Genomic DNA, 12,423 nt, shown 5'->3' on the forward strand with positions numbered 1-12,423 from the left:
CATGCATTTCTTGGTTCTTTCTTATTCTACGATTGCATCCATCTTGAACGTAAAATGCATTTTCTATGATTACTAATTATGGTAAATTATGCTAGACCCCCAACAGCTTTTATCATTTAGGAGAACCCCAGATGACTTTCAAAATCTCACTAAACACCCACTACCTTTTGCGGAAAAGCACCAATGTATTTTATGTAAATTACACTAAACCCCAAAAAACTTTCAAAATGTTTTTATATTTTGTTTTTCGTTCAAATTTATGGGGTTCTTTGCAAAATACGTAAACCTATCAGTGGTTTTTTGCAGCTCCAAAAGTTATTGGGGGTTTACTGCAATTTTGAAAATTATTAGGAGTTCACTACGTAACACTGCAAATTATTGAGAGTTTAGTGCAATTTTATCCTACTAATTAATTTGAAATTTTCGAATGAACACTTGAAACAAACTTCGCACCTTTCCTAAATCCTCTCCCCCTCTCCTGCGACCGAGGATGCATCAACTAATTCCACATCACCCCCTCCCGATCCCTAAATTTACACACCCCTTCCCCAATTTAATACTTTGCATACTCCATTTCACAAAATTTTGTCCATTTTAAAGAAAAAGAAAAATAAAATAAAAATAAAAAATACTCTCCGTCTCTCTCTCAAAAACGGAAAAAGAGAAGGAAAAATTGTCCCCAATCTCCGTCCCAATTCGGAGGGGTCGGGGACGATGCAGGTTCGGATCTCGCCGAGCATGAGAAGCATCACTATCATATCATCATCATCTTCTTCTTCCTCGAGCAACGGCAACAACTTCAATGTCGGTGCCGAAAGCGGGCATCTCTCGGATTTGATGAAGGTTGTCAAGATTGCTCCTCGCTCATTCTCGTATAGGACCCTCTTCCACACGATCCTTATCCTCGCTTTCCTTTTGCCTTTCGTCTTCATCCTTACTGCCATCGTCACGCTCGAAGGGGTCAACAACTGCTCTTCTTTTGGTAATCTAATTGATCTGTACCTTGAATTAGTTAGCTGGGATATTTCTTTTGGAACATTTTACTTGTTTAATTATTGGGAATGGGATTGGGGAGAATGAGCTGATAATCCTTGATTGGTTGTTGGGAAGCAAGGGTATGATTTTTTTAGGAGTTGATTGGATGTCGATTTGGGTTGGTGGGTTTTTATTAAAATTGGCAACTTTTTTTTTGAAATTTATGTTGCTAAATTTGGCTTAGGATGACAATTGAAGAATTAAATGTTTGGATTGCTTTAATGCATTTTGGGGGAAAATTTAATTTACTGCTCGATATGGATAAATTATAAATATGATTATTGGATAAGAATGGCAGGGGCAATTGTTATGGTGGTTGAACTTGGAATAATATAGGTTGAATTGGTAGGATGATTAATTTGGAGTTGGTGATTTGGGTTTTAAATATGTAAAGTTTTGCAGATTTAGGATAATGAATGAGGTTGGGATTTTTTTTCAGTTTTGCTTATGGGATTTCTGATGAAATGGAATTTACTTTTGGAATTAGAAAGCTAGCTTTTATTTCAACTTTTTCCTATTTCTTTTTTTGTTTTTAAAGATCTAGATTCTTTAGATGCTTGGTTAATTGAACATGTGATTTTTTTTTTTTGCTTGTGTTACTTTTATCAAGTCTCTATGTGGATCTCAATCTGATTTTCTGAGTTTGAAAGAGCGGTCTTTGGATGAGGATGGCATATGCTCTCCACATCCTTTTTATGCCTCATGAATGTCGTGTGCCCGTAACTGTTAAAAACGACCTCATCTTTTAGCTTTTGATATTGCCCATATTTTCTATATGCAAAAAATATGTTTGCATTTTTTGTGCTGTGATAGGCTCATAGCTTTGCATTTAGTTTACTGTTTTGGTTTTTGATTTATAGATACATCAATAGTAGCAACAATGACAACAACAAAGTCTTTATCCAGAATATATGAGGTCGGCTATTTAAATCCTATTCTTCCATTCGATTCTATTTAGTGCTACCTCCTCTTTTAAGTTAACTACTATTGTATACTATTATTTCAAACCAATTTCTCTTAGACCTACCCCTAGTCTTCCTTACTCCATTAATTATAATAATCTATTGAGCTTTCCTAATTGGCGCATTATGTGGCTAAACCATCTCATCTAATTTTCTCTCATTTTATCCTTGATAGCAGCATCCTTTAAGTGCGGCAGTTTCTTCCCCTATCTCTTAGTAATATTTACAAGTCCATCATAACCTTCTTATTTCTATGACACTCATTTGTTACATATGTTATTATTTCTTAACTGCACAAGTCCATTTCTTTTCGTTTGAGGTAATTACAAACTGTTAACTACTGGTTTCTTTAATATCAATATCAGCCTGCATGCTGTTTAAGTCTATTTTTCAAATCCAGACATTTGAAGGTTTACTACTTTGTGACCCTTTGTTTGTATTTAGAGGAATACTGACTTTATTACAAGTTTACAACATCAAAACTTTCCGATTTTTTTTAATATTTTAATGGCTTTCAAGTTTGGACCATTTTAGAATTTTGGAATTGTAACCTACATTTTTGAACATTTTGGGTCTTAGTTATTGACTTTAAAAACTGGCTTTCAGAAATGTAGCATTTCCCTGGTAGGATTCTCTTACTAGTATAAAATATATGTTGCGTTCTTGTTCAACAGGTATTCACATTATGTATGTGCCTTTTATTAAGCATAAATTTTCTTGTCCACATTTAAGTTGGCAAATTATGTCGATTTCTGTGTTATGATAAGTAATTTTTTGTCGGGCTTACATGCATAATGACCAATTATTCTTGCATTCAGATTGTTTAGGAAGGCGACTGGGACCAAAGTTTTTGGGTAGGGGTGGAGATGATTCAACGGTGAGTTTTTTCTCTTTCGATACAATTATTTGATCTTCCAAATTGTCATAATAGGCAGGATCGGCAGGATTTTCTTAAGAACTAGAATGTGATGATACTCATGTTGGTTAATTGATTGATTGTAACAGAAGCTAGTAAGAGATCTGTACAAGATATTTGAACAAGTAAATTCTGAGGAAGTTCCAGTTGGTGTCGAGTTGCCAGAATCATTTAGTCATTTTCTTTCTGATGTCAAGAACAACCAATACGATGCAAAGACATTTGCTATAAGGTTAAAGGCCATGGTATGAAATTAGCTATGTTCTATTTCATCTTTTTTTTTCCCTACCTTGTGATTAGGCGTTTGCAGAATAGTAAAAGGGCGTATCTGGCCACGTTCTTTTATTTTTCTGCTATACACCTAATTTTCTAGGTTTCTTTTCTGCTACATGTTTATATACTCCTTGAATTAGAACATTATCAACATCAACATCAACATCATAGAATAATAATCGGATGGAAGGCAATTTCATGATGGCAATAAGGCAATTTCATGATGGCAGTACTCAGTCATTTTATCTTATATTATTAAAGTGAAATATGAATGTTGATTTGACTTTCTTGGAAGTATTAAATTGTCATGGTAAGCATTTAATGGAGTAAGTAATGGAAGCATATCTTTTGTTTCATGTTAAATAGAGTTTTTTTTTTGGGTCAATGAATAAAAAATTTCCATTCACTAAGTAAACGTTTAGACTACATCAAAACCTCAGGCATCCCTGAGTGTGTACAATCTCAAGCTATATAATCATCTATATAAAGCAATAACAAACTCTCAAAAACACTCTACTATCTTTAAAGTATCAACCCATTCCTTATTTTTAAGAGTAATGGGGAATCTGTACAATGTAGATAAGCAACTTTAACTCTCTTTATCACCATATCAGGATTTGCAGCAACATCTGAATGTAATCTGGCATTTCTTTCAAACTACATGGCACACCCCATAAACTGCTGCAGCCATCACCATTCTCTCCACTGTTGCCTTATAATCATTCTTCTGATGATTGACATACTGAAAAACAGTGTCCCATACACTGCTCCTCTATTTAAAACCTGCCCAATTGATAATATGATACTGTACTTAAGCTGAGAACACACGTTCAAAGAATAAATGCTGCTGAGTCTCAATAGAAGAATAACATAAGTATTAAATTGTCATGACAAGCATTTTAATGGAGTGAGTGATGGAAACATGTCGTTTCTTTTATTGTAAATACTAAATAGAACTTTTTTCAATTCATAATTGTTTCATATGTACAAAATTTTCATGGAAAGCGTTTTAATGAAGTGAGTGATAGAACCATATCTTTTCTTTCATGGTAAATAGAAATATTTGCAATTCATAATTGTTTCATATGTTTTTGATGGGTCCGGGCACCAAAATTTAGAAAAAGAATATACAGAAGACTAAGTAGTAGAAGATTTAGGTTTAGGTTTAGGTTTTTTTATATATATAGAATCACTCTGTTGGGACTCACAGCAATCTCCATTGCAATAAACGAAATTTTGTTCATCGATCTCTAATTCTACAACTTTTCTGTTGGACTTTAGAAATTAGTATGCACCAATTTTATTGTCTCCCAATCTGTTTCTTTAATCTAATATTGTATAGATTAACTGTGATCAGATCCTCTATAGCATCAACCAATTGCAAAGAAACCCCCTGTAATTCTAATTGTTGCTAATAGACCCCCTATAGTTCTACTTGTTGTGAGTACACCCTCTGTAGTATTGACCCAAGTGTTAATAAACCTACCTTAGTGAACTTTTTCAACTCTTTTAAAAGTAAAAATAGAAAAAGTAATTGGGTGTCTATCCTCACCAATAGAACTGTAAGGGGTCTATCCACCTACTCAAACATCTTTAACGATTTTGAGAATTTTAAAAAAAAAAATTCAAGGGGGGGGGGGTGTCTATTTGGAACAAATAGAACTACAAGGGGTCCATTCATAACAAATAGAGTTGCAGGGGTCTCTTTGCAATTGGGTGATGCTATAGGGGATCTGTTCGCAGTTATACATTATATAAGCAAATCTTCTTCAGTATGAAGAAGGTAAACCAGAATCGGATGAGTAAGAAAGGGTAGGCTGCTGTGGTTTGGGTATGGCATACATGTATAGTAGTATATAACATAGATTTATAAGGTTATAATCGTTTAAGAAACACAAAATCATAGATAATCAAGTCATACAAATCATAGTTAAGAGAGCAAGCATAATTCTTCATACATACATTGAAAGTCAAATGAAATCTTAATCTATCATTCATTCACAGGTTGTTTTAAGTCCAGTCTCAAATAGATCATTATGTATCTTTAATATGTTTGGAGCACATTGCAAATTTTTAGATATATGAATATTTCATCCAAGTACAGATAATACATATTGGATATGGATAAAATCAAAGCACATGTGCAGACTTTCTACCAAAAGCATTGCAAGTTTTTTCTTCTCAAGTTCCTCAAGTGATGAGCATGAGTAAGAGAGATGACCATCAATTCTAATTCATATGGTTCAGACTTTCTTTACTTGGTTAGAATTCATGTTAGCCAAAAGTTCTCTCAGACAAACAGCTGGATCTCAAATCATTTTGTATGTATCTTGTTTATTCCTTTTGTTAGCAAACCCGAACTATCCAAGGGTTTAGGACTGTCTGGTGACCTTATGTCAACCCTCTCCTGATTGGAAATTCTTTGCCGTGGTAACTAATCAGAAATGAGAAGGCCTTGCAGTAGAAACTTGATGACCAGTTGGCATTTAGTTATACTTACCCTTTTCAATTATATAGTTTAAGCTCGTGCAACCATGGTCCAATTTCTCCTTGACAGGTTATTCTATGTAGACAAATTATGTAAGATGATGTCATCTGTTACGGTGAATAAGATTCATACGACAGAAAATAATCAGAATGGAACCTTTCAGCCAGTGCTATACTTAGATATATGTGATAATTTGCTTCAGGCAGTGATATATTGCTAAAAAGTGAAATTGGAATTGCAGAATAATGGTGAGCTGTGTTATAATACAGAGGAATCGTCAATTATGTGTTGCATGGTAAAATGTAGCTGCGAAGGGGTGTTAATTTTAGTTTTTGCTATAAGTAGCTATCAACGATAATAATTGTGGGTGGTGTTGGCATTTTGCAGAATTATTGTCTAAATAACATAGTTTTGAGCTGTGTTTTGTAAGACTGAGGGGTCTATCAATTATGTTTTCTCATCGCAATGTGAACCTATGCATAAAAGGGATAAGTTCAGTTTTTAGTATTGGGTGGCTACCGATGATAATAATTGGAGGCTGCGAGTAAAAAAGAAAATTAGAAAATGGAGATATATCTAGAAATATATTAGGGTAAATTGCACAGAGATGATGTATCGTTTCACATTTTTTTAACTTAAATGACCCCACTTGTAAAAAAAATTCACTCAATTGACCCCAGTTGTAAAAATTTTTATTATGGCCCCACTTGTAAATCTTTTCAAATAAATATTCAAATGATTACAAATGTTGCTGCTTAATGACCGAAAGTTCTGGACGTTAATGATCTGTTAAAATATGCTGGGATATTCCCATGTGGGGGGTCATGTAACACTATGCGTTCCTTTAATACCACTGGTATGTCATTAATTTACACCAAACTACCCTTATGTTATATGTATTTGGGTGTTTTTGTGGTTTTTTTCTTATTAATTTAATGGAATATCTGTGCAAAATGAGCGGATTGGTGTACTCAAATTTGTAAGCATATGAATGCTCATCTTGTAATGGAAGTTTTTAAGTATTAACGAGAATTGATCTTCTGTTTGTTGCATATCTGTTTTTTCTCATTTATACCTTTGATTTGTTTTTGCTTAGTTAATGTCATGTTGGATATATTTGTAAATTTTTTTTGTAAGGATATGAATGCTTGTCGTTGCTTGTTTTACGTGAAAAGTTTTACAAGTGGAGTCATTAAAATGAAAAAGTTTACAAGTGGGGTTATTTAAGTAAAATGTTTTACAAGTGGGGTCATTAAAGTGGAAAGTTTTACAAGTGGGGTCATTTAAGTGAAAAGTTTTACAAGTGGGGTCATTTTAGTGATAAAACGGGAAACAATATGTCATTTTTTTGCAATTTACCCAATATGTTATAACGACCTTTAAGGCAGTGGGCATATTGCTGTTTGTATGCCTGCTAGAATTGAAGAATAGTTGTCTGGCATGGATATCGTAGTTGCTAGAGTTGTGTTTTATAGTACAGATGTATATATCAGTTATGTGATTTCATTGTAATGTCTGCCTACTTGTAAAGATAAGTTTGGATTTTACCATATGTACTAACCGAAGATATTAATTGGGGCCCCACTACAAAGAAGTAGAAAAAATGTGAGGGATGTTGTGTTCATTCCACAAATTTCTAGCACAGGCATAGAACCGTTCATTGATGCTTTATTCGCTTGATTTATATTCTAAAATATATTATGTAGAGATGTTTACTGAACCTTTTATAGATATTTGTGAACCATTTAAGTTAGGGCATACAGATTTCTGAATACTTTAAATTTACCTTGCAGTTCACCATCCAATCAATAGACATCCGAGGATTATAGATATGTTACATGCTTCTTTGTTGAAATCATGAAGTTGCTATCGGAAATTTCTCAAGAGTTTGGATTATAGATATGTTACATGCTTCTTTGTTGAAATCATGAAGTTGCTATCGGAAATTTCTCAAGAGTTTGTTGAATGCTAGTCTCCACAGAATTGCTGTTGAAATCATGAAGTTGCTATCGGAAATTTCTCAAGAGTTTGTTGAATGCTAGTCTCCACAGAATTGCTAACATGAATGATGCTCTAAGATACACCTGGAATATACTGTAGTCAACTTATTATAATGTTTCCTTACTTTTACTAATTTCCCATGCTTCTGTAAGCATCTTGTGTCTGCTGAAATGCTATTTGCTATTAGGATACATGATCGACACTCAGAGACTCAGAGGTACAGTGGTTCCTTATGTGAAGTATACACAACAGCTATACACTGATCGGTAATTTCTATATTCTAGTGAATAAATAACTCCATATGGTGTAAAATTGAGCGACACTATATTAACGCTGATACATCGTGATTATTCCCTTAGTTCCCTAGATTTATCTTTTATATCAGCAAGCAGAGAAGCACATTTGACAGACGCAGCAGGATACACCATTGATCTTTGTTATTGTTGGCTAATTTGGCAGTTAATTCTTGTCATATTTGTTCTCCTGAAAGGTTGACTGGTTATTGGAATCCCACTTCGCTGTTTTCTTTTATTTCCAACTCAAAGAAATTTCTTTGTTGCACCTAATATACTTCTCATTATTTTTTCGAGAAGATATTTTTTTATTATTTGTATCTGTTTTTAATCTGTGGTCCATATTATTCCTAGCAGTATTCCTTGGTACGCATTTTATTTATTTTCTAACTAACCAGTTGCCACTGCAGATAGAGCTCATGGAGGAGGAGATAAAAAGATCAAGATTGGCAGAACAATTGCACAAACATTTTGCAGCCAGTGCTATTCCGAAAGGCATTCACTGTCTCTCCTTGCGGTTGACTGATGAGTACTCTTCCAACGCTCATGCAAGGAAACAGCTGCCACCCCCAGAGTCGCTACCTTTTCTCTCTGACAACTCCTACCTCCATTTTGTTCTAGCCACTGATAATATCCTTGCAGCTTCAGTAGTGGTGAACTCAGCCGTGAAGTCTTCTTCAAGACCCGAAAAGATTGTTTTTCATGTTATCACTGATAAGAAGACTTACCCTGGGATGCATTCATGGTTTGCCTTGTATCCTGTATATCCAGCCATTATCGAGGTGAAAGGTGTTCACCAGTTTGACTGGTTGACGAGAGAAAATGTCCCTGTTCTCGAAGCTATAGAGAACCACCTTGCTGTTAGAAATCATTATCATGGGAATCATGTGGTAGGGACCAATGTCACCGACAACCCAAGGGTTTTCGCTTCCAAACTTCAGTCCAGAAGTCCAAAGTACATTTCAGTACTGAACCATCTTCGTATATACTTGCCTGAGGTAAATGAAATTTTCCAGTACTTCTGTGCATAAACACTAAGATATACTACCATTGAAAGATAGAGGTGTTAGAATTTAAAGGATTTTAGTACTCAGTTCTTGGAATATAACTGGAAATTAATGTACCCAGTAGGGTAAAGAGATCTTAGGGATTTAACTTCAAACCTGTAGTGAAATAGTGGACAAAATTGGATGAGATCGACGGATGGTTCCATTACATCAAGGATATATCTGAGCCCACCTATTAAAAGGAATGGAAATTAGGTTGAAACTTATTTTTCTTTTATTTGAATACTTGAACGTAGGGAATAGAAGCTTTGCCTATTCAGGATTGTCAAAAAGGAGTAAAATATTTTAATGCGTCTCTTTCTCTTTCATATTTCCTTTTTATTCTCATGGTTTCCTGTTCAAAAGAGCAGCTTAAGATCATAGAATAAGTAATCTTTGCAAACGAAGCAATTCATTGAATCCATTGCATTTGGTGGAAAAAAATGAAATAAAGTTTCTTGCACCTTTTAGAACTCATCTGATTTCTGAAACCAACCCATTTAGGATGTAGAATTGTGATATCTAATAAAATATTTGTTTGCTTTATGGTTTTCTCCAACTCAACTTGCACTTTCTTCTGACTAGTGACGGAGGACCTAGGGTGAAGATTTTTATTACTTTTGATTTTTCTGTAAATCAGCTTCGTCATAATCCTGCTTGGTTTTGATTTTCTTTGTTCTTCTTTTATTCTTGAATTTGGTTCTACTTACATGCTGATACTAGCTGCATGTATTTATGATATCAGCTCTTTCCAAATCTCGACAAGGTGGTCTTTCTTGATGATGATGTTGTTATCCAGCGTGACCTTTTGCCACTTTGGGAGATTGATCTTGAAGGAAAGGTTAATGGTGCCGTTGAAACTTGTAGAGGGGAAGACGGATGGGTGATGTCCAAGCGATTCAGAACATATTTCAATTTCTCTCATCCTCTTATATTCAAAAACTTAGATCCTGATGAATGTGCATGGGCCTTTGGGATGAATGTCTTTGACTTGGCTGCGTGGAGAAAGACAAGTATCAGGAGCACATATCATTATTGGGTGAAGGAGGTAATATCTGTGTTCATTTTGCTATTTCCAAACATTTTACCTTTTGTTCCTTTTGATGACGCGATTTTCCATTTTTCACCCTGTTAAAAATTGAAGGCCTTGTTGTTGACAATACACATGGCACCACAATTTTACCTTAAATAATATGTTCTAAACATCTCCTTTGCTTTGGGTGTTTTACATGAACACCCCCTCAATTTCATAAATAGAAAACCTCAACTTTATAGAATTTAAAATAAAGGTGTCGTTATTGTGACAGGTATGGTTACAGGTATGGGTGTGGGTAGGTGACACGACAAGTTTGTAAAAAAAGGTAGGGTACGGAGACCCGACTATATAAATATTTATATACACATACATATTATATATTGGAATTAATAATTTACATTAGATCAATATTGTTTTCATTCACGTGTCATGTGAATTTAAATCCCTATAACATTACTACAACATCTTATGCTTCTTTTATTATGCGGATTATAAATTGAAAAATTGCTAGTTTTTGAACTAGACATCCAAAAGACTCTTTAAAATCATAGCTCGGAACCTAACTTATGTCCATTGAGTTTCAAGAATTGGGCATGAACTGTAGGATATATGTTCGAAAAATGTATTGACAAGTGTTTTAAATTAAAACATGTATTGTATAATTGAGTAGATGCCTGAATAAATGTATGCATATATGCAAGGAGTGTCCAAGAAGTTTCGGTACGGATACGGCTACAGGTAGGGGTACATGTCGGGTATGGGTACGTCACTCAGAAGTACCCAGGTAACATAGGTACCCAATCATCTTGGCCTAATGGATTAAGGATATATCGAGGAAAGAATAACCATTGCATCAACGTACTAATATACATGCATAACAAGTGCACTTGTATTATGATTATCCAATAATTATACTTTGGTTGCAGAATCTAGGATCAAATTTGACTTTATGGAAGCTCGGAACATTACCTCCAGCATTAATAGCATTCAGAGGCAATGTGCATCCTATCGACCCCTCCTGGCACATGCTTGGGTTGGGTTACCAAGAGAAGTCTAACCTGGAGAGTGTCAAGAATTCTGCTGTGATACATTACAATGGACAGTGTAAGCCATGGCTAGAGATAGGATACAAGCACCTGCAGCCTTTCTGGACAAAGCATGTAAACTACTCTAATGACTTTATAAGGAAATGTCACATATTGGAACCTGAAGAATAGGAATAGGAGGATTGAGCCATTTTGCAGCTGGAGCAGGGTATTTTTATTAAAGAAGCAACAAAACAACAACAGCAATACAACAACAACAATCTAGAAGTTTTGTCCAGGGATGGGTGATGCAGTTGAAGCAAAAGCAGTGCCCCTCCGTTTACAGTTAAAAGGGAACCAATTGCATCAAAAATGGCAAAAGTGATTCTTTTCCTTAGTATCATATTGATTCAAGGATTCATCATCCTAAATGCGCATGAGAATGGTGAAGCATATCAGTACCCACACAATTCTTGGTGGGTGTTGCAGCATATTGCAGAGATCACCAAATAGTAGAAGCAAAGAACAAGATTGGAGAGTCATAAATGTAATTGCGGAGCACTCGGGTCACATATTTTCTTTTGTCCTTTCCCACTATTTTTTGCCCAAATTTTGTTTTTTTTTTGTTTATTGTATTCATCTAATTGTTTAGTGTTTGTTGTACTGTACCCCATTGGATTTGTGAGATAGTTGGATACTGGTTACTGTTCATGCAATACTGAAATGTGCATATAATTCTTTTGCTTATCTTATGCTCTGAAGATTTGGCATCTGTCGGGGAAAACGGAGCTGGAAACCTTGTGATTGCGAGAGGTGCAGGGGCTTCTTGCTTCATTGCACCTGTAATTGCAATGCACCGTACCAGTTGCATGCACATGTAGTCTCTTTATTTTTTACGTTAGGTGGAGGTTGGGGGTGGATGCTTTGGTAGTTGCTTTCGCATTTATAGAAAGGATAGACTTTCTTTTCGAGATTATAGACCGATCTCGTTCATCTTTCTGTGCATGTGGATAGTGCTAGCATTAAACGTATTTCAAAATTGAGTGCTTTCCTTTAGTTTCACATGGGAAAATGAGAACGTGTTTGAAGTGTTTATATGTGTTGATCTTTCTTAGTGTGTCTAATGAACCTAGGGATAGAGTGATCCTCGCATGCACACAAGCACAATAGAACACAAAATTAGAGTTTTACTCTACCCAATAAAATTATAGCCTTTGCTTAGCTACTCGAGAAAATCTTTTGTTGTCAAAAGATAAATCGTAGATATTGTTTTCCCTTTATGAAGCCCACGGCTTCCCTATATAAAACACTTGTCAAAAGATTTATTGTAGATCTTATTTTCCTTGTA

General features: G+C 34.9%; 1 protein-coding gene across 1 annotated transcript; it reads left to right on the forward strand.

Moving 5' to 3' along the window:
* LOC109834458 (probable galacturonosyltransferase 13) lies at window positions 594-11,822 on the forward strand. The gene is made up of 6 exons (XM_020402477.1): window positions 594-982; window positions 2,816-2,874; window positions 3,003-3,158; window positions 8,379-8,966; window positions 9,760-10,062; window positions 10,977-11,822. The coding sequence occupies exons 1-6, from the start codon at window positions 715-717 to the stop codon at window positions 11,265-11,267; spliced, it is 1,665 nt and encodes a 554-aa protein (XP_020258066.1). The 5' UTR covers window positions 594-714; the 3' UTR covers window positions 11,268-11,822.

The sequence above is a fragment of the Asparagus officinalis genome, chromosome 3, assembly GCF_001876935.1.
Source record: "Asparagus officinalis chromosome 3, Aspof.V1, whole genome shotgun sequence".
Lineage (NCBI taxonomy): Eukaryota > Viridiplantae > Streptophyta > Magnoliopsida > Asparagales > Asparagaceae > Asparagus > Asparagus officinalis.

Excerpts from the sequence above, each read along its gene's own strand:
- LOC109834458 (XM_020402477.1), top strand. The coding sequence starts at position 715 with ATGCAGGTTCGGATCTCGCCGAGCATGAGAAGCATCACTATCATATCA. Across the intron at positions 3,159-8,378 it reads CTATAAGGTTAAAGGCCATG|ATAGAGCTCATGGAGGAGGA; the intron begins GTATGAAATTAG and ends TTGCCACTGCAG. Across the intron at positions 8,967-9,759 it reads TTCGTATATACTTGCCTGAG|CTCTTTCCAAATCTCGACAA; the intron begins GTAAATGAAATT and ends TTATGATATCAG.